Source organism: Passer domesticus, chromosome 14 (genome assembly GCF_036417665.1).
Source record: "Passer domesticus isolate bPasDom1 chromosome 14, bPasDom1.hap1, whole genome shotgun sequence".
Taxonomy (NCBI): Eukaryota; Metazoa; Chordata; class Aves; order Passeriformes; family Passeridae; genus Passer; species Passer domesticus.
The window spans coordinates 5,322,572-5,349,488 of NC_087487.1; the positions used below are offsets into that span (position 1 = coordinate 5,322,572).

Below are 26,917 nucleotides of genomic sequence, written 5' to 3' on the forward strand. Positions count from 1 at the left end.
GATATTGCCCTAAAATGATTTTTATTTGATCTGGTGTCTGTTACAGAAGTGCTGTTTCTTTTAAACTGTTCAGTATGTGCAGCAATTGTAGGGTGCAGATAGAAATGGTTCATTATAACATATTTATTCATTATTAGCTGTAGTTTCTAAAGGCTAATACCTCTTTTTAGCTGGCCTATTTTCAGTTCACATAAAGTACTGAAGCCAAGCACAGCCAAATTGCTGTGGTGATTCAAATATGGAACCCAAAGCATTCACATTCTGTGTTTCCTTTCCTTTAGTCAATTCAATATACCTTTTTTTCCTTGAAGAATGAAAGAGAATGTTCCACTACTGTGCAATTTCCTGTGTTTGAATTGAAGCCCATTGCTGACAAACACTGTAAGGAAATCAAAGGAGAGGTTCCTACACCTACAGCTGCAGCTGTGATTTCTGCTGGTTTTCATTTGGGAATTAAGCAGGAAAAGAAAGGTGTCAGAAATGGAATGGAGGCAAACTGAGCCCTGAACTCAGCTATCATTCTGGTCTGCTTCTGGCAAATCACCAGGTTGAAGAACTTTATCCCTGTCATGTTATTTCAGTGTGTCCCAGCTGAGGGCATTGGTCTCTTGCTCTGTGTGAATCCCAAAATGAGTCCTAAACTCAGAAGAGCTGTTAGAGTTTGTTTGACTGAAAATCTGGAGCTGTGTGTGGGGAAGGAAAGCAATGTTACCATAGGGAGCTGTTAGCAGGAAATCAAAGGACATGAGAACAGAATTGCTCAGAATTTACAGGTGAGAGAGCAGCAGCCAGCCAGGTAGAACAGCAGGGTAGGTGACTTTTCCCTTCCAGCTTTTTGAAAGAGGTTTTCTTTCATTCCTGGCTGCAGTACAAATTGGATTTTCTATAAGCGAGGGAATCTCTTTGGGGTGCTGAGACCATGTCTGCTGTGTTTGGACTGGAGGTACCAGTGGTCCTGTAGGTCAGACTGAGATTTTTATTTGTTTTTATTAGTAATTTGCTCTTAGAATAAAGATAATTTATTTAGTCAGAGTGCCCTGGTTGAGCAGGATTCTGCAATGCAGATTTGCATACTCTTATATAAGTGGATTTCATTATTTAAAGTTAGCTTTACATGAACAGAAGAATTAATTTCAGTTTCTTAAATTTTCTTTGGTTCTATGTTTTATTGACAAAATTATTTAGTCCACAATTTTCATGCTCATGTAGCCAGTGTACATAAAAGATCTCTGAAAAAAAGTGGAATGATCATTGGATCAAAGGATGTGGCAGGTTGCTATGGATACTTGTTAATGATGATTTATCATTCTCATTAATCTTTAGGAAAATTCATACTGAATCCTCAGCAAGTGGCACTGAAATAATATGAAACAGGCCACATGAACAAGTGGCAGTGATGGTAGAAAATGGAGCATTGAAGAGGTTTCCCAGAGAGGCTGTGAACTCTCTCTCTCCTTGGGGGTTCCCAGAGGCTGTCTGGACACCCTGCAGGGCTCTGGGTGGCCCTGATGGAGCAGGGGCTGAATAAGGGGTTCCCTAGAGCTCCCTTGTGGCCTCAGCCTCTCTGATCCTGTGGCAGTGAGCAGTGGAATGTGTAATAGCAGAGAAGGGTTTGAAATGTGTGAATATGAGCAGAGATAGTGAATCAAGCAACATGGGGATGTGATACTGAAGAGGAAAAAAGCTCAGTGGAATTTTGGAGTTTGTGCAGTCAGGCATGGCATCAGCTGATCAAAGGGATAGAGATCTCTCTGATAACAGCTGTATCTAGAATATGCCTTTCACTTCGAAAAACCTCATTAACTAGGAGATGAGGAATAATTAGAGGATTTGAAGGAAAAAATTAGGACTGATAGGCTGGAAATACTAATGTGAGAAGATAGCTGAAAATCTTTCTGGCATATTGTCTTGCCAATAACATGATTCCCCTGAGTTGCTTTTGGCTGACAGATTGCTCTCAGGTGACAGAATGGACTGCAAATGCTGAAAAGCTGTTGCAGCCAGCTGTGGAGAAGAGTTCAGTAAGGAACAGGGGAAGAAATTGCAAAATGGAGAATTTGGTTTGAACATCAGGAACAATTTCCTGATGAGTGTGGGTAGCAGGAGGAGGGATGCAGGGAAGGAGAGGTGTCACTCCTTGACCAGTGAATGTCCTGCCCCAGGATCATTTCCACCCTGCTGTGCTCCTAGGCTGGGATGAAGGATTTTAAAGTGATGTTCCAGGGAAGGGTTGGATGCTGCGAGACCTCTGAGAGGTTGATGTGTTTGTCCCACACACTCTGGAGCAGTGTCCAGGCACTTGTGCTCTGTTGCTGTTCTTCACATACACAGAAAATTAACAGCAGTCAGTTTTGGAGGTTCCCTGCACAGCTGGCAGGAAGAAGACGGGAGCTGCCTCCTGTGAATTATCATCTTCATTTTTGTCTGCTTCCCACAACCCTCCCATTTTTCAGTCTTCTTCCATCTAGTTTGTTTTTGTTTTCCAGCCAGAGACAAAGCTTTGAAATGTGGTACTGACATTAATGACATTAAACTGGGAAAACGGAAAGGGAATAACTGAAACAAAAAATGTATTAAATTGTTTATGCAGTCATAGAACTGCTTGGAAATGGTCAGCTAGAGAAGTGGGGGCTACCAGATTTATTCTTGTAGTCCAGATAAAGGAATGACCTCTTTGGTAGAAAATTGACATTCTAGGTTGGCTTCTAAAGGTGCTGAGCATTTCCATCTCCTGGAAGATTGTGGGGCTGATCTAAAGCATAGTGATACTAGTTGGAAAACTTTTTTTAATTTTTAAATGCTACTATTATTTTATTTACAAAAGCACATTTTCCTTTCCATTTCTTTTTACCTACTTCAGTGATTGAAATGGGTTTCAGAGGAGTGGGGATATAAGGGACAGTGAAGAAGAAACAGCTGCTGGGGTGTGCTGATCCACCAAAGTTGGTTCAAGCTGGTTCATAAAGTCTGTGTTCATAAATGCTGTGTCTTCCAGGGTGGACAATGCAGAAGATCCAGTTTATGAAAGCTTGGAAGAATTCCACGTTTTTGTCTTAGCCCACATCTTGAGAAGACCGATTGTTGTAGTAGCAGACACAATGTTACGAGACTCAGGGGGAGAAGGTAAGAGCTTTAATTAGGGATCCGTGCACCTCTGTAAATCAAATCCATTGTAAACTGATACCAGCAAAAGACCCAGCTGTAACATACCAGTGCTCATGGCAGAGCTGCTGCCTTTTTCTGAAAGGAAAAAAAACCCAGAAAACACAGAATGATACTCTATCCATTTCTATTAGATAAAAGCAAAAAAAAAATACAGGATAATTATACAACCCTTGCTGGAATATCCTAGATATTCCCTATTTACTTAAATAACCACCAAATTAAAGAACACAATACATTTCTGACTGGTCTAAGTGAATAAAGGTCTAATTTTGACATGTTTTTTAGGTGCCACTTAAAACTCAGCAGAAATCAATCTAATCTGACTTTGAAAAATTGAATTTTAAATGGGTGTATCTCAGATTTTTGTTTCTAATGACTCCTTTGCAGCCTCTCATTCAAAAGCTTCCAAAATGCTTTATTCAGTTTGCCTGTGTGAGCACAGAAATGTTAGGTAGGTCAATATGTAGAGCCAGCTCAACCCTGTCAGAGAAGGACTCAGAGCATTAAATTCAGCTCACTTTCTAACAGGAACTAGCAGAATTCTAATTCATGATAGGGTGTTACTTAATTAAAGGGGGATGTTTGGCTGATTAAAAGAGGATGTTAAAGAGGGATGGAGTTTACAGAAATTTACTTCCGCAGGAAAATACTGCATCATTTCTGTTTCCAGTGCAAATTATGAACTACAAGTAATGGTTGTAGATTATTCTGTAAGTTATTGAGAAACATGCCTGAAAGACAGTGCAGTGATTGGTCACAGCCAGAATGAGGGGTTCATGAGGGGAGCTCATCTTGCAAATATTTCAGCAATATTTTTGTAGCAAAAGGAAAAATAATTGGAAGCAAAAACACTGAGAGAGTTTTCCTGCCCAAACTTGCTGTTTCCCATAATTATATGTATAAACAAGTGTAAAATCTTTCAATGGAAAATTTTGCCCTTCCAGATGGAGCATCCCATTAAAATTCTACTTGTAGGATTTTTTTAGTCTTTCCTTAACTTTATCATATATACATGTATGTGTATTCAGATATATACGTGTGGACTATAAACATGTTTGTAATTTTTTTTTATGGAAATCTGTTAATGAAAGGCACAAGCAGAGCGTGTTACCGAAAGGCCTGACAGTGTATTTACTGACAGTTATTAGAAAATAACTTGGCCTAGAAGCATTACAGGAAGGTACAACTCTGCTTACATGCATGAGAATCATCAAGATTTTGTTACAAGACCATAATATCTTTACCAATAAACAATTAGAGCAAGAAAAATTATGTAAGAGTGGAAGATCTTCCTCATGGTTCTTTGTATATTTCCTGACATTTTATAATGAAATTTTACCTGTTGTTGTGACTGTTTTCTGCATTGATTACCCCACTTTAAGCTGCTCTCCTGGAGCTCTGATGATATTGCAGCACAATTGTTTATACAACTCTTGCCTGTTTTTTCATATAGTTGTAAAAATATCTTTTTTCTCTGCAGCGTTTGCACCGATACCATTTGGAGGAATTTATTTGCCACTTGAAGTTCTGCCAAACAGATGCCATTGCTCACCTCTTGTGCTGGCCTATGACCAGGCCCATTTCTCTGCTCTTGTCTCCATGGAACAAAAAGACCAACAGAGAGAACAAGGTATGCTTTAAACACAGCAACACTGGTATATATATTGAATACAGTGCACACAGTATTTTCTTTTACCTGTGGATGTATTTATCTGTCAGAAAGGAAACAGTGCTCATTAAGTTTTATTGCTGCATGTTTAGGAATCTGAGTGGCTTAATCACAAGACAATGGCACAGTCCATTTCTTCTTTTCTAACAACTGGAATAATATCAGCAGACAGGAGCCTCATTTATCTCAGGCACATCTCTCTGCCTTCAGTACCCCAGGTCTTACAAGAGCAGTAATGTTACAATAACATTAAATGTCCTTCTTGAGGTTAGCAGCTGCTTTTCTGTAGGATCTTCCTATACCTGTACTCCCACAGGAGAGGTGCTGGGAAAGAAACCTGTACCAGATATCTAGGACAGCATCAGAAACATTAAATATTGACTTTCATGTAGAAGTTCATCCAGGTTAATTACAAGGGTTGGTGAATCAAAGTGGCGTTTGTTTTGTGTGACCTGATTGTACCTCTCTTACTTCAGGGCCTTGAATGCACAAGCTTCAGTTGTGTAGAGGAGCAGAGAGCATTTGGCATTTATTTTGGGATGAAGGGAATGCTGTAGCTGCCAAGCCAGTTGCTGTTGGAGACTGCAGCAGTCCAGCAGCAACCACAGCATTGCTGTTGTCTCCATGTGACAGGAGGGAAATGGGCACAGGGATGCTCCAGGAGTGCCTGGGGTTTGCACCTTGTCAGCAGAGCAGCTCTGGCAGCTTTGGCACATGGCAACGGAGAGAGAACCACAGTTGTCAAGTGTCAGCAGCAATGGCACAGGGGCCTCAGCATGTGGGCAGATTTTGAGCTATCAGAATGCAGCTTAGAGCTGCACCTTCTTAAAAATAGCATCCTGGAGAGCCAGGCCATTCATAACTTGTAGTATTTATGCTCTAACCAAATGTCAGGAGCAGCATCTGAAGGTGTCTGAACTACTGCAGGTACATACACACAAACATAAGCAGCTGCTGAGCTCTGTAGTGGAGCAGACAGTTATGTCTGCATTTGAGAAGTGTGTGTGGTCAGATAAATACTGATGTGAATGCTTGAAGTTCTGCTTTGGCACAGAGTCCTGTATCAGAGCATTCAAAACACTACTATAAATAGATATAAAGAGAAAACATGCTAATATCCCCTTGTCTGGAGAGGATTTAAGACACATTTTGACACTTCTTATTACACACAGCACACAGCCCCTGGCTTTCTCATGGTCACCAGTGGCCCTCTTTGTCTGATTAAAAATGGGTAAATACTTTTATATTAATGCAGGCTGTACTGATGCAGATCTTGTGTGTCTTTGTTTATGGAAAACACAGACTAGGTCTCAGCTGTCTCTGAGATTGCTCCCTTGGCACTGGAGCTTTCCATGCTGCTGTGCTCAGTCCGAGTAACACAGTGAGAGGTGTGGCAGTGGTCTTGAACAGCACCATGTCAGTTGCTGTGTCAGCATTTTATCGTACTGGCATGTTCAGAAAGAGTTAAAGTGTTGTTCTTTTTAGATGAATAGTGGCACTTGAGGCATGAGGATGAGAGCTGGGAAGTGCTGTGACTTCCTTCACAGCACAGAAGGCAGCAGCACCCCCAGCCAGGGAATGGCAGCAGAGTCCTCACTGTGTGTGTCACACTCCTGTGGACCAGCCAGCGGCTGTTGCTTGTCACTTATCCCTTCTGCTGGAATTAGGGCTGGTGGGCTGTGCTTGGAGAAGTGTAGTTCCAGCTAGAGAGCCACAGCCAAGTGGGACCAACACCAAGCACAGCTGCAGACCCTGCTGGGTGTCAGGGAGGTGCTGCAGTCTGTGGGGTTTGCTTTAGAAATGAATGGGATGGACTCTGCTGGCAGCTGTGACAAAAAAATACTTTTCTATCAGGAACTTGGGGAAATGTTACATTAAACCCCAACTATCCAACAAAATTCCCTGAGAAAATCTCTTGCAGTGAAGACAGAATTTTCAAAGTCCCTCACTTCAGCAGGTTTATTTTCCATGAAAACAGCAATGCTTCACACCAGCCTCAGACTATACCTTAGAATGGGGATACAGTCAGCACTCAACTCAGTGAACACATTTGTGACACTCAGAATATGCACAGGAGTTAGGACAACAGTGACATGCTATGGACAATCAGCTCTAAGGTTTGTTTTGTGCTTAACTTTGTATTTTAATAAAATGGAGTCTCTCTAAGCATTTTTAATAGATATTTTCAGTATCAGTAGAAATAGTAAGCTTTAAAAAAGATTCTTTTCAAATTTGTTTATAAGCCAAAATATTTAACTATGTGAAATTTAGTTTGTTTCAAGCTGCCCTTAGAGAAGAAAGCCACATTTACTCTTTGAAGTTTCTATCCCAAAAAAGAGACTGCTTCAACTCTCTGGTGGTTCTTTGCTCCAAGCTTTCCATCACCACCTGTCCTAGGATTACATTCACAGTTTTTTACCAGACTGTACCTGTAAAACCAGGTGCTACCAGAAGGGAACTGCTGTGTTGTAAACTTACAACATTACTCTTTCCTAAGTTGTCTTCTTGCTTTAAATGGTTGAGGTCAGATGTCAGTCCAGCCAGTGCCTGCTAGTAACTCAGTAAATTGGCAGAATATGCATTTTCCTTGTGAAACACGTTCAGTTAATTGTTTTCTCAGTTATTCCAGCCTCTGTGTTGCAATAATTGCATTGAATGCTTTAGGCTGAGCCCTCCTATTACACCAGAAGTGTCAGCAGTGCGTTCATCTGTCACACAGTGCACATTTGCGGTGCCCCAGGACGCCGCAGTGCCGTGTGTGCTGTGTGCCCCGCAGTTTGTGCGGGGCCGAGCGCGGCCGGCAGGGGGCGGCGCGCGCGGGGTTTGGGGCGCTTTGGGCCGTTCTGGGCAGCCCCGCGAGCGGCGTGGAGCGGAACGCCGCGTGTCCTGACAGAAAGGGTTACAAACAGCACAGAGCCCCTGGGGCAGTCAGGGTTCAGTAACTGAGCGCCACGATGTTCGGGTGGCTTCTCCGGGTTTCTTTGCCCTTGGATTGTCTGGGATGAATACTCAGGGCAAGTCCTGAAGAGCTCTGGTGCACAAAGGTAAATGCCCCGATTAGCTGTCAGAGGAGCAGCAGTGACCTGCACCATGCTGAGGATCCTACCCAGGCCCTCAACAGCTTTTATATGTTTTCCTAATCAAATGGAAGCGAATCAGTGGCTTTAATTAAAACTGACATTGCTTTATGCCTTAGTCTCTTCCTGGTGATGAATGATAGACACTCTGTGACATCTGAGTGTGGTCCCTGCATGCTAAGTATAAAGAAGAGGCAGAGTCATTAGGGCAGAGCCTGAGGAGAGAGGGGAAAGAGCAGAAGAGCAAAACTGCTGGGCAGCAGTGCTGGGCTGTAAGAACAATAATGGCCTTTGCACTGCACTCACTCAGTGGCCTCAAACTGACCTCTTAACCCATATACATGTTGATCTCTGCTCTTCAATTATGTTAATCCAGTGTAAATCCAAAAGCTTCCTCTTGCTTTCTTTCTTAATGTTGGTATCAATATATTTTTATTTTTTGACAGTACAAAGGTACTAAACTAAAAAGGCAAAATAATTAACAAACATGAATCTCTGATTCTGAGAGATAGACAGGAATATTGCAACATTTTATTGCTTTCTGCTATGCTAATGGCTCTGTCTCCAGGAAATGTTGATTGTACAGTACAAATGGCCATGTGCTCTCTCCAGAGGTCTCCCCTCCTCCGCAGGTGACTGTCATTCACTCCAGGAGCAATCAGTGTATTAACCTCTCCCTCTTTTATTGCACAAACATGAAAACAGGCAAATGGAGCTCAGTATAAATCATTTGTGGTGCTCTGGATGAGGCAATTCTGCAGCACAAATTCTGCTCTTCTTGAAGCAGTGATTCTGCTTTTCACAGCTGAGTCTTTTCTTCTTTTTGTCATTTTTGTTTCCCCCACCCCAATCCTTGTTTCTTCTCTGCTTCAGCGGTGATCCCCCTGACTGACTCTGAACACAAGTTACTGCCTTTGCACTTTGCGGTCGATCCTGGGAAAGACTGGGAGTGGGGAAAAGATGACAATGATAACACCAGACTGGCCAAGTAAGACCTTTCTGTAACTTTGGTGTTGAGCAGTAAAATGCCTTGAGCTGTACCTGGGTGCAGTGCTGGGAGAACTGCTAACAGTGAGGGCTTGGTTCATGTGCTCTGCTTACATGGCAGAAGACATGGGGGGGTTCTTCAGCTGACAGTCACAATCAGGCTGCTGTTACATCTCCCCCTGTTATGAAGTTTTGCTTTTTCTTTCAAGCTTTTTGACTGCTTGTTCCCTTCTTTTTTTCTTTAGTTTGATTCTGTCCCTTGAAGCAAAGCTTAATCTTCTGCACAGCTACATGAATGTAACCTGGATCCGCATCCCCTCTGAGACACGGGTAAGGTCAGCTTCCCCCTTGGTCCCACAGCATGGGAGATGCAAGGCACAGCAGGACAGGCTGCCTGCAGACACCTCAGTGTCCTGGCAGCAGGGACAGTCACTCATGGCTCACTGACGCCAATCAGGCTTACAGATTTTTCTGGTTATTTGTTTTAATAACACTGTTGCTTGTATATTTTTTGCTGAAATGTGTCTTCTAGCTTATTTTTTCTGGTATAAATTTCAGTTGTTTGTGTAATTTAAAGAAACCTTTTCTCACCGTTGTTTTCTCAGAACTTTGTCTCGCTCTCCTGATGCCACCATTAGGTCACCAACTTCTTTCTGAGAGTGCATGTGCACTTGTGGACAGCTCCCAGTTTAGAGTGGCTGACAAAAGGCCACAGACTGGCACTGAACTGGAGCTTGCCTCTTCCAGAGAGCTGTTTTAGAACCCTGCCCAGCTGGCACTGAAATTTCTCTGCAAATTGCATTGAATAGGTGGAGGGGTTGGGCTGGAAGCAAAAGGTTGCTAGGAGAGGATGGAGGTGATTTAGACAGCCTAAACAGATGGGGTTTGAACAGAGAAACAGAACACAAAAGGAGAAAGTATTTTAACAAGCTGCAAGAGGGGAAAAATCCATTTTTCTGTAGTAGTAGCTACCACATCAGAAAAAGGAGAGTCAAAATGGTCCTGCAGTTTAAGTGGTGAGCCCTTGTGGAACCTGGGTTACCTCCCAAATGCTCACATTTTCTTCATGAGCATGGTCAGGTCACTGCAGCACTTTCCCCTCTGCTCCCAGCTGAGTGCTGGGGTGCTCAGGGCTCCTGGGAGAGAGGACATATAAGTACCCAGGGACAATGGGAGGCAGGTATTTCTATACCAGAAGTATATAGATGTACGGAGCTTACCCCTCCCCATGTCCTTGTAGTCAGTTGAATGTTTCAGATTTATCTCTAGCAGATTTCAGCTTCATGGTGCTGAAAGCAAGGCTGTTATGCAGCAGTACCTGAAGAGTCCTGTTTTAAACTACCCTAGGATCCATGTTATTGCATTTTCAAGGAAGGTATTTTATCATGTTACTTAAAATATAAAGTGGATCTCAGACTTATGACCAGTTTTATCTGCATTGCCTTTCCAATAAACATGAATACACATCATTGTATTCCTCAGCCTACTTGCTTGAGTTTAATGTCTGATATTTCAGATTACATGTTTAGCTCTGGTGCATCGAACCTTTAGTTTTCATGCACCAGAGACCTAAATAAATAAAAAGTCGATTTAAATAAGCTGGGTTTTGAACATAATCAGTTTTGAAATACTGCTGCACACAGGTTTGTGTGCTGTATGCTCCTCACAGCTTTCAGTAGCAGCTCATTCACCCTCCATCGCATCCTCCCCAGCTCCTTTCCCAGGGCTGAGGGACAGGACAGCCTGCACTGCTGATCCTCCCTGTCCTGGCTCACCAGGGCAGGAGGGAACTCGCTTCCCCCATGACTCAGGCACTGACTTTCACAGAGCATCTGAGTGACTGACCTCTCTTCTACAAATGTGCCTGAAATGAGCCAAAAGCTACTGTAGGAACAAGCAAAATACATAGTAAGCACAGCCAGAAAAGCTTTATTTAGTGATGAAACCAGTAAAAAATGTCAGTGCATAAATTTAAAAATGTATTTAAAATCAGTGTCAAAATCTGTATTGAATTTGGGGTGGGTATTTTTGCACCAGCTCCTGTATGAAATGGATTTTGCTGTATCTAATTGTAATTCCTTTTCCATAGCAGGCCCCTTTGGCTCAACCAGAATCCCCTACAGCTTCCGCTGGAGAAGACGTGCAGTCTCTGGCTGACTCCATGGACTCAGACAGAGATTCCATCTGTAGTAATTCCAATGGCAATAATGGCAAAAACGGTAAAGAAAAAGAAAAGGACAAACAAAGGAAAGATAAAGACAAAACCAGGACGGATTCAGTTGCCAATAAAATAGGAAGCCTCAGTAAAACCCTGGGAATTAAACTGAAAAAGAACATGGGTGGTCTTGGAGGTCTGGTGCACGGGAAGATGAGCAGAGCTAATTCAGGGAATGGAAAAAATGGTGACACAGTAGAGAAGGTCAAAGAGAAGAAGTCCAAGTCTCGCAAAGGGAGCAAAGAGGAATCTGGACAGTCTGCGAGCACGTCTCCGTCTGAAAAGACCACTCCCTCTCCGACTGACAGAGCCAGCAGCTCCCCCACTGAAAAGGTGAACACTAAACCCTTCTCTGACAAGCAGTCTGACCCATGGAAGTACAGCACAGACGTGAAACTCAGCCTAAATATTTTGAGAGCTGCCATGCAGGGTGAACGAAAGTTTATTTTTGCTGGCCTTCTTTTGACCAGTCACAGGCATCAGTTCCACGAGGAGATGATCGGCTATTACCTGACCAGTGCCCAGGAGCGCTTCAATGCCGAACAGGAACAGAAAAGAAAGGAAGCTGAGAAGAAGGCTGCGCTGAATGGCTCCTCCAGTAGGAAACTGGAGACAGAGGCATTTTCAAAAGAAAAATTAGAACCATCTCCTCAGGATAGGGCATCACCCGTCTTACCTCAAAGCCATACAACCCAACTGGTTTTAAAATTTAAAGACCGCACTAGTCCCACCCCCGGGTCCTTTTCTTCACCCAGCAACGGCGCCAAGAAGAGCGGCCCCATCCCGGTGTCTGCCCACTATAGCCATACCCCCCCCGTTCAAAGGCAAAGTGTCATCCATTTGCATGACGTCAACTCCAAGCCATCGAGCTTCCAGGATGATACCTACAAGCCAGTGGTTGGCACCCTGAAAACCTGTGCCACGTACCCGCAGCAGAACAGGTCGCTGTCCTCGCAGAGCTACAGCCCCGCGCGGCTGCCCGGGATGCGCACGGTGAACACGGTGGAGTCGCTGAGCTACGCCAGGCCGGCCGAACACAAGTCCCAGACCTACACAAACGGCTTCAACACCGGGGACATCAGAGACTGCTTGGAGTACGCTGACGAGGACGCTCCTCAGAGCTGGCTGAACAACGACAAAAACCAAGGCAGAAGCACAGTTTGCCCAATATATTCCATCCAGCAGAACCGCTGTAAGAAGGAGAACTGTTCCTTTTATGGTCGTCCTGAGACTGAAAATTACTGTTCCTACTGCTACAAAGAGGAGTTAAAGCGCAGGGAGAGGGACAGCAAGGGACACAGGCATTGAGGATTCTTCCATGACTACTTAGTTTTACCATTTTCTTACTTACAAAGTAAACAGTGTTGGATTGCAGTAAAAGGAATCCTTAAGGAATAAAGGATTGATGAGTAAATAGTGTCTAGCTCTTCGCTTTTCTGGGGCAATGAGGAAATAATAGGAATAATTTATCATAAAAAGATATTATTTTCCATTTTGTCAGTGTCTTTTTTACATGTGCTGGTAAGCTGAAGGGTTGTTTACTCCTTTGTCAGTGCTGTGTATATGTTTGGTCAAAAATTTACTAATGGTGCCTGAATTTACACTGACATCACTCAGGTAGTAGAATGATAGGGGAACGTCATACTAGTGAAGATGTGGTGTTGTAGTAGGGTAGTATCTGCCTTGCAGACATTTGAAATGATATAGCTATAGAGTATTTTTTCCTCAGTAAAACCTAAATTTTTCATAGCCTTTTTTTTCAAGAGGGTAGTGATTTTGCATACTGCACATTTTTAACATGGCAGCATATTGCGTTGCTACTAACGTTTGTATATTTCAGTCTGAAATGGAATGATTCTGGAAAAATGAGAGTGAAAGGTCTGAATTCATGAGGGCTGTTGGTCATTTTAATTTTAAGTTCTTGCCAATTATTTCTAAATTTTCATTGAAAAAAAAGTAGATTTGAGCCACTTTTATTTGCACTGAGTTTTTAAAGAGGTTTTATAAGAAATTTCAATATGACTTCATGTCCCCAAGTCCCCTCACCAGTATAGTTTTGCACAGCTGAATTTCAGAAGTATTTTAGTTGATGTTAAAATGCAGAGAAATATTACAATAAAATTAAAATATTTAAAAAATTACTAGATATGAAGAATTTGATGACCAGCTAGGAAATTTAGGATCATTTTAGACTCAAACTGCTCGCCAAAACCAATGTAATGCATCATTTTATTGCCTTAGCTAGTCACTAACCTAATCGTTATTTACTTACTCCTTCTGAACATTATTGAGTGATAATTATTGCAAATGTAACTACTTGAGCCTTTCTTGAAGACTGTTGGCTCCTCTTCTTTTCAAGTCTCCTAGAGTGAGTCATCTCCCCCCAGGAGGCTCCCAGATGGCTGTAAAATGCCTCCAGCAGGAATGGCAGCTCCTAGCACAGATTTGCACAAGTCTGAGATCCAAATATTTACGTAAGTGTTTGCAATACTTCTGAAAATAAAACTTTGCTCACAGAAGCATTTCTGCAAAGCAGACACTGCAGATACTGTTGAAGTAGATGGATGACATGAGGAAGTTTTCTGGGATGCAGCTCTGGGCTTGCACCCCTCCACCATCAGCTGGCAGGAGGTAGAACAGGAGCTCTTTGGTGTTGTTACCTTGTGAGCAATGGCTCATTTTAAGAGCTGATTCTGCATAACAGGTGAAAGTACTGCCTTCAGGGCTGCTGGCTCTGCCGCCTCAAGGTGCACAACAGGACTTCTGCCTTCCTCATGAGGGAATAACACTTTGCTGGCCCACACAGGAAAGATTCTTTGCCAAAGAGTCTTTGTTTCTGATTATTTGCTTGCTGCAGCCCAATTTTAATTCTTGACATGGGTGGCACTGTTGCATACAGTTAATCCTAATTAACCCTGAAACCAAGCCTAAAGTCCCCTGTGAAACAAGATGCACAAACTTCTGCTGCTGTGTCCTGGCTTTCAGAAAAAGCATGTGAGTTTTTTCCAGTGTCCCAAATTGGTAGAGCTGAGCACATACTTAAAATTGACCATATTTTTAGGTTTTCTGCTGAGTGGGAGGTTTCAAAATAAGTCCCTTGTATAAAAAGTTTGGGTCTTTGCCATGTTAGCTGTTCCATGAATCCAGACCTGTACTTTGTATTCCTTGCTGTATACTGAGCATACACTGAATCTTACTGAACTTGCATTCCTTCATGAAAGGAAATGTTGGTATTTGTTACAGCTCCGTGTGACTTCTGTCCCTAAGGTAAGCACCTTCCAAATCCCATGTCTCCTGTTGCAAACACTGGTAACCAGTGTCCTGTTTTGCTTTGCTGTTGTGATTGTTACATTTAAGTTCTAATTGCCAAAGAAAACTGGGATTGCAAATTATGCTAAAACAATCCAGACCATGTTAAAAGAAATTCAGGATTATACTTGATTGTATTTACTGCTGAGACTGAGAAAACTGGCAGGATAAAGCTTCAAGAAAACAGAAATATTTAAGAATTCTTAGGGCATTAGAGTAGCAGTACTGTGTGATACTCTAAGAATAATTTTTGTGTAAAGTTGTAGTTAAGAAATATTACATGAGCAGCAAACCCCACCAGCTCATGTGTTTGAGTTACATCCGTTCTGAATGAGGAAAAAGGCAGTACATGTGTAAAACCAAGCAATTACCATGAGATTTTGCTGTTTCCCATTTTCATAGGATTTTTTCTATAGTATGTTTTTAAGATCTTCTCATAAAAGAGAGAGATTTACAGCTGGTCAGCATGTAGGTAATTACTCTGTTCTGAATTATTGAATACCTGGTACTTGTGTGCTAGATTATTTTGAAAAGTTAGTTTTGTCTGTTTAGGATACCAAACCTGAGTGTTCATTATCATCCTCAGGACACTCAGATATTTCCATAAATATTTACCTCCACCAAATTGCTCACTTTAAAATATCTGTTGTATGAAATACTGACAGAACCCTTTTTAGTTATGCCTATTTCCTTAGAATCTTTTTGTTGGGATATCTTGGAATAATTTTCTAATTGCTGTTTTCTTTTAGAATTCTCTTCAAACATTTTTTCTGTTTCTGGGCTATTTGTGGCAGCTGTGCCATGGCTGTCAATAAATAGACCAAACATGCAGAAAGTGTGCCCCCCTCCTGTAGAAGTGTTGTTCTGTTAAAAGACTGTAGCTATAGAAGAAATTTTCTGGCTATTTTTTTAGAGAATTCCCAACTGCTCATGAGTTGCATTCACCAGCATTCAAGACATTGTGCCATTCCTTAGCTACATGCCAGAGGCAGTCACCTTCAGGTGTATTTTCCTGTGCTACTGCATGCTAACCTCTTTTGGGTTATTTTTCCTGGCAATTGGAAGTGTTTGCAGCCCAGCCTGCCCTGTGCCTGATCTGCTCTCCCTACACCCTCCAGAGCTGCAGAGTTCCCACATGGTCCCAGATGTGGAGAAATCAGCTTTGCTTTGGAGGGACCCTTCTCATTCCTTCTGTTAGCCTGAGGGGCTGCAATGCACACACATATTTTTGCATTTCTATGTGCTTTTTTCCCCCTCTCTCCTTGATAGTGATTCAGCATTTGTCACTGTAGTCCAGATTTCAGAAGTACAGAGTAAATACTGGGTAGGTTACACCTATCTCCTGGTAGGTCACCAGGAGATATTTAGGTTGGAGGAAGCTGGAATTCTTTTAAAGTGTGAATGTGCATTTTTTCTAATTTAAAAAAGACTTAAACCTATTATGCCATTTTTTTTTACTTTGTTCTAAACTCTGATGCAAATGTCTGTTTGTAACAGAGGATACCTGTGATACATAATGGGTTTCAGTCATGCTTTATATTAAAGTTTCATTTAAAATTATTTATACAGAGTTAATAAAGCCCTGTTAGAGTTGAACAATATATTTTCAGAAGTGGATATCAGTTGTAGCATATGGCTAACAAGCATCTCACTCAGATGATTTTGTAGATTATCAAAAGTGACTTCAGATTTTGGATTTTAAAACAATTGGTGGAACTTTTGTTCTATAAATTCAACGGCAATATTGTCCCAGCTTTCTTTAGCAATTAGCTGCTTTGTCTTAGATGAAAGGTAACATGAGGAGCATCAGTAAGAAAGGTGCTGTGCTTGCAGAGCTTTGTGCTGCTTGTGCAGGCCAGGTGGAGCGTTCAGGGTGCCTCGGGCTGGCTGAGGCGTGAGCAGTGCAGCCTGGCCCAGAGGAGCTGTCACAGCCCAGCTGTCACTGCAGGGCCCCGGGGGCTGCTCCTCGCACAGGGGCAGCTGCTGGGCGGGTGTGAAAGCACAGCACAGAGCTGACAAACACTGCCCTCCACCCCTCTGACCCAGCTGCACTGGTGCTCTGCCTCGCCAGCGGGACTGGCCTCCCTGACAGCAAGGACACTGCTTCACAAACTCTGAGTGTTACAGAAGAAATGGTTTTGCTGGAGGCCTTTGCTCTGTTCCCCACAGGCTGCCTACCTTACTCTTCCAAGGAGACGATGGATGAGAATTCTGCCTGAGGAGCAGAGAAGCCTTAGGCCTCTTTGGGCTGCCTGTGCTGTCCTCTGCAGAATCCCATTAGCAGTGGGGCCTTAAACCAGGTGCTTCATTGGCATGTAAAGCATTGCAAACTGGCTAGGAAGGGAGTATGGTCTTCATAGCACTGTGAGTGTTTTGCACAGGTGAAAACAAGTATGTTCATAGAAACCACAGTGATCTCAGATAAATGTAAGTCCAGAGAAGCAAAATAACTGACGCTGATTGTAGATGGCTTTTTAGCTTCGTGTATTTTAAGTCTCTGTCAGTGTGTTTGAAGAGTATTTGTTTTAGGAATGGCAGCTCATGCAGAGGATCACCAAACTATAGCATAGAAATGAAATTATTTCAGTAACAGACACTAATACCTATTTTAATTTGCACATGGATTTCCAGTGTATATGACTAAAATATTATATTGTTAAAAATGAGAGGAAAACAACACTGAAGTGTTTGTAAGTATGTTCTATTTCTAGACTTAAGGCTGTATTATGTTGGAATTTTACAAGCCAAGTTTAAATTGTAATATAGAAATTATTTTTATATTATTTTCAAAATACGCTACAGAGCAATATTTTGCGCCTTTATTATAAACAGGGTCATCATTTTAGTAGGTTACTTTCAGAAATGCTGGTAGAAATTAACCATGAAAAGAAAGCTTTGTAAATGTACTTGTTTCTAACTGCTCTGTCTGTTGTGCACATCTGTATCTAATGTGAGTTGAATATACAATTTTTTTTTTAATTGAAAAGCTTTACATTTTTCTTTATATATTTTGGTACAACACTGTTCCTCTCTATTTAATTCTCTTCCAGTCCTAACCAATAGCCACTTTTATAAGCAGCTTCTGAATAAACATGCATCTGGAAAATTTCCTTACCAAATGAAACATTTCTGCACAGATATTGATTGATGTGGGACATTCATAATACACCCTGAACCCACTGGAGTAGGATTCATTTGCTTTTTTTTAAAAAGAGAATCAGCTATTTATTATTCCTTCAGAATGAAAATCAAGAATTCATGCAACCATTTAGCATCTGGAGTAAAAAAATTACTCTAGATCATAGAAATGTCATCCCTAATTGGCAGATACATCCCCTTAATATGTATCAAATATGCATTAGCTTCTTGCAGATGAAGTGTTCAGATTTTATTTCTTCATAGTTCTTTGTACTGTACATATCAATTACTGATGAACTGTGCAAAGAAAAAGACTTTACAAATTAATGCATATGTTACATTAGAAGACTGTGTAGTTTTTAAAATTCCCTGACTTTTGTGGTTTAGTTTGTTGGGATTTGTTTAAGAATTACTATTGAGGTATTTACTGCAACCAGAATTTTCAAACTGGGTACATAATGATTGTGCATCTGGGTTTCTCCTGATCAATAGACTGGTGTTAAGGTGTACTGAGCATCAGTTTGTGTGGGAAGAAAAGCTCCCTCTTGGTTTCAGAAAATCAATTGAGTGTTACTCCAACACATATTCAGGTCTTTTCCTTATTAGCACTCTACACTTCTTTTCAGTCAATGGAATTTACATTTTATCTTTAGCGATCTTCCATGTGGGAACAAATAATTGGGCTTATTCATAAAGTGATTGTTTGGGTTTGGAGAGACTTGCCGTGTACCAAAACACCACATAATTGTTTAACTGTTTAATGGGGCTCTTGTATCCCACTGCCAGGTGGGGAAATGAGACCTGGTTTTCTCCTTGGGTATCTGATCCTGTTATTGTCTGGTTGGGTTATTCCTCTCAAGTGAATACGCTGTTCTGATTGCTGTTTTCTGATGGTTTATCTCCCATTACCTGAATGCCTGTACTGTACCAAGAGAATTGAAATGGCTGATGCACATTTGCACTGTGGAACAGCCATGTGGGTTAAAGCCACCGTGTTCCAAACAGCCTTAAAATTACGACTCTCTGGGGACTGAGAGTCACTTAACTGGATGCAGCCTCTGTCCCACTTCCTCATTTCACCATGACTGTAAAACCTTCCAGCCTGCTGTAGTCTGTGTGTCTCTAGACATATTCATCTGAATACCCTGTAATCTTAACAGAACATTTTGTTTAAAAAGTAGTGATTCTTTGAGTGTTAGTGTGTCAGGAAACCTTAGTCAAAAGAGGAGATGGAGTAAAACCAGAGAAATTATTGTAGCTAGTGGAGGAACCAGGGCGCCAAAATACTAAAGAGGGGGAAAATAGTTAAGATATATCAAAGTCTATTTCCTGTCAACATTGTATGTTTTGTAGATCTTCCTGTATTGTGGGAAAATAGAGAAATGTTTTTGCCATTCATCTCTGCATCTAATGGAGCCTCTTACTTTGTTGCAGATGTCTGCTATTGGGGAAGAAGGGAGAAAAGCAAGTTCTCTTCACTTCTTAAAGCAAATTCTAGTGGCAGAATCATCTGAGATTGCAAAAATATGATCCAATGTTGGAACTAAACAGTGCCTAACTCCCATGTGCATTCTGTACTTAATTTCCATTTTGCCCCTTTCAAACACCCTTTCTTTAAAAAAAGAAGGAGGGGGAAGCTAACAGACTAAGCTTGTATGTTAATGATCCAGTTCTTCCTTTTTTCACACGTGGAATCTATAAAAACATGAAAAGAGTTACACTAGAGTTGCACTTCCCCTGCTGAGAGGTAAAAGCCACCTTTGTAGGTAAATTCCATGAAATTGCTTTGCCACAGAGTCAGATGGAACCTTTGCCTGATGAAGGCTGACAGCACGTCAGGAGCCTGAGAGCCGTGGCTGCCATAGCTCTCAGGTCTTGGTCATTCTTGCCTTCAGCTCTGGCCTGTGGTGTCTGAACAGTGTCTTTGTAGTGAAGATGAAGTGGAACACTGCCTTGCTGCCGTTTGCTTCCAGGCTTGAGTAACAAAAAGTCTTTTCCCCATGCTTTTGGTTAAAATGTGCAGGAGTTGCAGCAGCAGAATGTGGCATCTCAGGCTTGGAGAACACCCCACATCTCCTCTAAATGGGCTTTGCAATCAGGTATGAATTGAAACACAGCCATGTGGGCGTCACAGAAACGCTCTCATCTCTCAGCTTTGAAAACTGTGTGCACTTTTAAACTGACAAAAATTAAGCAATGGTTTTATTGTTTATTTGTTCAAGATTCTAAGTACTGTAAATACAGTCTTTGTATGATGCACAGTGTGTGTACAGTACAGAAATGCTTTTCCCTCTGAGCCGCTGGAGAACTTTGCATGCACACGGTGCCCAGCTCTGCCCACTCACCATAACCAAGGGGAACAAACAGGATTTAGGCCTAGACTAAATAATGGATGAAATTAGCTCCATAGACCTAAACAGCTGTGAGTTCCCAGCCATGGTGCTCTAGGCCAGCTTTGACAGCTTTGTACAAAACTCCATCCCAGTGACTGAGATTAGGTTTGCTCTTTCCTGGGGAGGAGCGGTTACTTCTGTGTCTTTTCCAAGCCCATTGCTCTTTGCTCTTAGTCTTTAACTCCTGTGTTTGTAATGTGCCAGGCTTAGCATGATTCAGCTAGGAAGCAGTTTTTAAAATCTCCATAGAGCTCTTGTTTTCTTTTTGGAATCCATCTCCAGTTTTACTTTGCATTCAATTTTAAGACATAAAATATTGTTATGAACTTTTCATAATGCCTTGAATTTGTCTCTTGTGGGGCTGACAGACTTTGTTCTCCTTGGGAGGCCTTGTTCTTCCTCACTGATTCTTCTGACTAACACTTTTGTATGGAAAAAGTTGAATGAACCATTGAAAGTATCACTGCTGTTTACATGTACTTCTGCCATTTGGTACACTTTGTGTTCTTAAAACCCAATGCCTCAGACATGGGCAAAGCTTGAAGGACAGTCTGAAGTATTAGATACAAAAGGTATACGTAGTTAATTCATCAGAACTCTGCTGTTGTATAATATGCCCTCCCCCCCAGTTGTTTGTACATCTTTTTTCCTATTGCTAGCTTTTTTTAAAATCTTCTATTTTCTTAGACAAATTCTAAAGCTCTTTGTCCCTAAAGCCTGTGATAGATTTTCCAATAAAGAAAATTTGGCTTTTGCAGTTCAGGTTGCATATAGAGTGGCTTGTCTCCCAAACAAGAATTAAAGTAACAGATGTTGCACCCTTGGCTTGAATAAGTATATTTACTCATTAACTGAGAGTCTCTGTTCAATTATAACCAAAGCTAATTATGTAAAGTTTAAAGTGTCAGGAATGGTAATGTGACTCTATCTAATAACTGGCCAACTCAGCATTTTTAACCCATTGAAACGTACAATAAATGAATTTGTACTTGAAGTCTATTTCAAAGAAGGTAGTTGGCTCTCACTGGGGCTTAAGAAAATGTTAATAAGGAATAAAGTAAGTCTCATTGGTTTTGGTTGGCTGAGAATTCAACTTCTTCGTAGTCTTACCACTCTTCTCATCTTTCAGAGTCTGAGTTTCTTGTTGCCTTCTCTAAGTTTATACTCTTTTAGCAAATACTGACTTAGGCTTTCAATAAACTATGTAATAGAAATTACAGAAATTTATTTATAGCTGAAATTACTCTTCAGGTTTTCCGTTTGATCATTTTCATGCAAAAAGGAATGACTTTCTCTTTTCCCATTTCCCCTCCCTATTTATAATTTCAAAACACAATTGGTTGCAGTCACCTTTCTCTGCAAAAGAAACCAGTTTTTAAGCTGACTGCCATATTGTTTGAATCCATTGTTCAAAAGAAACAGAAGCATTAATTAACATTCAAGAATAAGGAATATTTCTTGTTGTGAAAAATGTGAGTTCTTGAGAACCTTTTTTACATGCAGTTTTCATTCAAGTTAAATGTCATTTTTAATCTGATCCATACTTTGACAAAGATGATGTGTAAGAGCTGTTTTTAGCAGTTGGATTGTTACTTTGTAAAGTATTAAAGCACTAAACCAATTTTTGCAATAGGTAGTAAAACTTGCTTTTGTTTTGAAAAACTTCCAGTTATAACTGTTGCACTTTTTATAGCAGAACTGTATTTAATTTCTTTCTTTTATGAAAGATTACTCAAAGTAACTGATAGCTCTGTAATCTGTGTGAATTGGCTTCTCCATTATTTGAATCTGAGAGAAGCTACAATGCCTATTCAATAAAATTAACTTATTTCTAAAGCACCTGTTTTCTTGAATTCTTGTTTGTGCTTTCTGTGTGCTCTCTCAGGGTGGTGCTGGACAGACCCTGAGGCCAGGGAAGAAGGAGGGACAAGGAAAAGGGACTGCTGTGACATACCAGCCATGTGCCTCTGAGCAGGTATGGTGAAGGCCTCTTCAAGGAGGACTTAGAGGGCTACACTGGCACCTGATAATAATGATTTACAGGACTATGAAACAGCTAATCAAAACTCACAAAGTGCTGTGAATCTAAGACAAAAAAAGGCAAGTGTTGACAGCTAGTGAAGGACCCAGCTATTAATACATTTTAGTTAGAAGGTAGAAAACCAAGGTGACACATACCTTGTTCTGATCATTTTCCAGAATTTCTGTGTGCTAGCTGGGTTTGAATACAGTAACACTTTCCAGAAGGCTGGCTACTGTGGTACCAAGTGTGTTATAAATTTGCCATTAGAACTAAATTTGTGGGGTTGAGAGAAGAGGATGCACCCAAGAAATAAGATGGGTTTAGGCAGGGCTGTGCTTATAGGCAGCATTTCTGCTACAGCATCCAGATCCTTCCTGTGGAGCAGAATGTAGCTGTGGAGGAAAACACCATGGTCATGTCAGCTCTGTCAGTGTCCCCGTGTGGTGCCCACGGATGTGGATGGTAGTGGCTGCTGTTTGGTCACTGTCACCTAGAGCTGGATGAACTCACCAAGCTCATTTCCCACGTTCAATTCAATCTGTTGCTGTCTGATGGTCTGTGAGGTGTTTGAAGTGCCTCTGCCTTAGATCTGCACAGTCATGACAGGCTGTGCATCTTCATAACTGATAAAACCTGTACTGCAGCCACTCTGCCTTGCCTTTGGCTTCTGTTCTTCACACAGTGGCTCTTGTTTTTGGAGGAAATTATCAGAGAAGCCAGGAGCTCATTAGCTATAGCATAAACATCTCACAAATCTGGGCTTCTAAGGTTTGTGAACAATACTGCTGTCACATTTTATTATCAAAAATAATTGAAAGCAAATACAAAATATACATGCAGCAGCGTCACATTTACCATATTGTGCTCCTTATTAAAATGTGGGTAGCACCAAATAGCTCATATGCTCATCACCCTGTGATATGTGCAAACATTTTTAAAATTAGAAATATTATTCATTAGGAAAGATACTCTGTAGTATGTCCTCATTCTTTCAATTGTTCTATTTATTCACAGGAAATGGCATTTACCTCCCTGAGCTCAAAAACAGATCCTCATCCAGCATGTTTGCAAAGAGCTTTTGTGGAATTGGAGATATGAGGGCAAGTGTTTATTAGGCAGGAAAGGTATGATTAGGAACAGTACTGAATAATTCTCAGGGATTTTTCCCTGGGAAAATTTTTGTGTGATGCTCTCCAAAGCAAATCTTTTCAGAGGCACCTCAAAGGAAGGTACAGCTTTAGATCCTGACTGCTGCCCCTTGACATGTTCCACTTGTGTCAGGTGTCTCACACAAATGTTCCCTGTGCTGTGAGGAATTTACAGGCTGGGCTCAGTCCAGACTGAGGTGTCCCCTACAGTATAAAGATCAGTGTGTGTAACAGTGCATGCAGACTTATTGGATAGTAGAGAGCCAGATTTTTGGGTGGAGGGCAAGGATGCCATCCTTGTGTGTGTTGGTTGGAAGGTGCTGGGCAGAAGAGGCTGAGCAGGCAAGCAGGGAGGGCCTGCTCTGAAGCAGCTGCTGTTTGGAGTGCAGTGGGATGTGAACACACAAACAGAAGATGACCCAGGAAAAGCTTTTTTTCTTCTATGGCAACACTAGTAGAAGCCTATATTGTCTGAGGGAAGTGAATATAAAAACCATTGACATCAGTAAAACAGCAGAATTTTGAAAGCATTACACACATTGTCCATCACATTTCAGCTCCTGTAACCAATAGGGTGAGGTTTTTTTTCCCAAGAATCCCCTATCTCAGTTCATAAAGCCACTTTTCTGGCCTTACAATCACCCTGTACTTCAGGCAGATTATTTGAAGGACCTGGTGAGGGTGCTGCATAGCTTAGCTGTGATTTTTCTTTCACTGTGTAACTTCATGCACAGGCCTGGGCATGTTCTCAGGTCGCAGCTGGCCCTCCCAAAGCCAGATCACAACACCCAGAGAAGAGGGAGCCTAAGCACAGCACAGACCTAGCCAAAAACACAGCCACAGCACAGCTGTGATTTAAGGCTGGCCATTCAGCTATGCCTTTACTCCTATTTAATAGCAGTTAAGTGGTGAAGTGCTGTCTCCTTGAAAAGCTTCCCCTCTCTTTGCAAACACCACATAACATGCAATTTTTACAGTGACTTGCAGCATATTTTTACTCCTGAAATACAACCCTTCCGTTTTAGATCTCCTTAATCACAGTGATTTTGTGGAGAATAACAAATTTCCCATTCCTGGACTTAAAACTTGATTTCTTTCCTTATTTCCTTCAGCATTAATTATCCCTCCTAAAAATAGACAGGTGTGGTCCAAAAATATCCACTGGAGCCTTAATGAAAGGTTTCTTGCAGGGAAGCCAACAGCCAGGCCTGATTTATTCACCCAGTCTTGTTGTTTTTGCAGACCCACCCTGCACCAGGTTCCTGTTTCCAGGCTTGCCTCTTGTTTGCTCACCCGGTTAATCAGTGCAGCTGCCTGCAGGGACACGTGGAGGGGAAGGATCCCCCAGCAGCCTTCTGGGGAGCTTGCAAAAGCTGGGGAGCGTGGCTGCCTCCAAACCTCGTGCCCCTGAGAGCAGCTCCTGTGGTGCAGGAGGAAGGTGCATGTGGGCCATTTCCTCTGAGGGAGCTGCCAAGCTGCTGTGCCTGGAGCACGGGTGTCTCCCTTGGCTGGCCCTGCGAGCTGGCAGCAGAGGAGGGACGGCATTCCTCAACAAAACTTTCTTCTTTCTTCTTCCGTCAAGTCATCCTGTTCCTCCCAGCAGGCTGCAAACACCGTTTGTACAGCGACCCCAGAGAGGGAAACCTTGGGATTTGTTACAAGACTTCCAAAGTCAACGAAACGCTTGGAAGTTAAACCGAACCTTGCAACTTCATGGATCGTTTCAAAGGGTTTGAGTTGGTTCTCAAAGTCAGATCTAAGGAGTGGTGATTCTGTGTTTTGGTGTAGGAAGTCTTGATACAGCCTGGGTTTGGGGCCAGCCACTTGTGGGTGTGCCCATCTCATCACTCCCCTCTGGGCAGATGGTAGCTGTGATGTTGATTCTTAGACCATATGTGAGCTTCCAAGTGTGGCATTTTGAGAGTCCCAAACTGACATCTTTTTTGCAAAGGGTGGGGCATGAGGCTTGAGAAAAAAAAAAAATGCAGGGCCTTTGAAGTGCAAGGCTTTGAAGTTTAAAAAAAAAAAAAGTTAGCAAATTCTTGTTGCAGTTCACTGTCTGTGGAAAATCTGGATGCTAAGACTTTTGACCAAAGAGGCTGGATAAAGTTTAAAAGTAACAGATTGGGGAAGTGTGGCTTTAATGTTTTAACTGTTTATGCAGTGGTGGAGAAGGTCAGCTTGATTCAAAGATTGTGTACCAAAAAACACTGTCAGTCTTTGCCTTCCTTCTCTTCCACTGTAAGACTTTGAGTGCATTCAGATCGGGGACATAAAATGTGTGTGTGGTGGAAGGGGGAGGGAGGAATTTCTCTCTTCCCGTTGCTATTGTGTTTTGTTATGTTTTGTGTCTGTTCAGTTTGTCTCCAGGATCAGAGAAGTGACTCAGAAAGTTATTTCCACAATAGGAGAGCATGGGAAAACACAAACATTAGTCTCTTAAAGACACACAGCCCTGTTTAGCACACACTGGCATGCCTCACCTTCTGACTGCTGGAATTGCTACCACAAGAGCTACCTTTCTCCTTTCTTTAGAACCCTGTTAGGATTGTGCACCTTAGGCCTTTCCTTTTCTCTCTAGAAAATTACATCACAATCCCCTACTCTCTACTCCTTCCTTATTTTTCTATACTTGTCTTCCCCCTCTTTAACTTACCTTCCCCATTTATTGCACCTCTCATCTGTTCCTCACATTGGCTCATCTCATCCCTCTTTCCGTGCTGCCATGCACATGACAGCCTCTAACCAGCACATTTTTCATGTCCTTCAGCTGGGCCTTTTTACTCCATGGAGTCCTCGTATCCACCAGCTTGGCAATACCACACTTTCCCTCTGGGAGATGTCCCAGTCCCACCTGGCATGCCTTGGGGAGAACACTTGGGCTAGCCTGAATGAGCCAGCCTGGGCTCTCTGAACCTTCGGGACCCTTTGGAGTATTCTCTGTAGGTCCTAGTGCTGCAGGCCCAGACCTGCTGTGCTGTGCTCAGCCACGCACGATCATCCAGTGATGCAGAGAAGAAACATCAGCTCAGCAGAAACCTGGCAGCAACAGCATCCCGGAGCCTCCCTTAGTCCAGCCCCTGGTGCCAACTCCTCCTTTTTGATTGAATATTTGTTTCAGCCAGTGGGAGCCAAAGATTAAATCTAACTCCTGCCAGTGCCAACCAGGTGGGACAGGTTGATCCTTTATTTACAATTATGATGAGGTAGCAATTATACTCTCGGGCTCTTTTCTCTCGGTGAGGTAGAGCTATTACTAAGCTCAGTGGTTGGGTTTTGTTAGCAGACCTTTGGGGCCTGCTCTTGCCTATAACCCTCCCCAGGTTTTCTTGTGTCTCTTTTCTTCTCTTGGTTATATCTGGGCATTCAGACTCCATCCTTTTTCTGCTGCGTGCATTGAGAAACGTATTAGGAAAATTCCTTCCTTTTCCTTTATCCTCTTAGCTGTGCCAGCAATGCAGTGTAGCTGGCTAAACACATGTGCTTGCCTGCTTCAACTTCTGCTTAGCTCCCTTCTCTGCTGCTCTTGGAAAACATGCTGCAGTTTCTGCTCATCTCCAAACGTGCTGCCTCGCTTGCTTGCTCTGAAATTCTGCAGGAAGCCCCATGTGTGTTCTGGTGCTGTACAAGCCGCTCAAGTCAGCTGCTACAAACACTTGTCTCATTGTCCTCACCTCGTTTTTATTTCAGTCTTCATCTTCTCTCACTTTTCTATCTCTTTCTATTGACTGTGTATTTATATTTATGTCACTTTAATCTCTTGCAGTCAACTAGCAAAGCATGCCATGGGTGT

General features: G+C 42.1%; 1 protein-coding gene across 12 annotated transcripts in view; it reads left to right on the forward strand.

The window, feature by feature from the left end:
- OTUD7A (OTU deubiquitinase 7A) overlaps positions 1 to 21,790 on the forward strand; it is a 138,242-nt gene extending 116,452 nt beyond the window's left edge. For 11 of the 12 annotated variants that reach the window (XM_064388534.1, XM_064388536.1, XM_064388537.1 and 8 more), the window contains 5 exons: positions 2,996 to 3,123; positions 4,646 to 4,795; positions 8,785 to 8,899; positions 9,144 to 9,228; positions 10,988 to 21,790. In XM_064388534.1, the coding sequence (XP_064244604.1) occupies positions 2,996 to 3,123; positions 4,646 to 4,795; positions 8,785 to 8,899; positions 9,144 to 9,228; positions 10,988 to 12,421 (1,912 nt within the window). In that variant the 3' untranslated portion in view covers positions 12,422 to 21,790. The remainder of the gene's footprint in view (positions 1 to 2,995; positions 3,124 to 4,645; positions 4,796 to 8,784; positions 8,900 to 9,143; positions 9,229 to 10,987) is intronic. The other variant, XM_064388544.1, reaches the window with a different exon arrangement.
- The last annotated feature ends 5,127 nt before the right edge of the window (positions 21,791 to 26,917 follow it).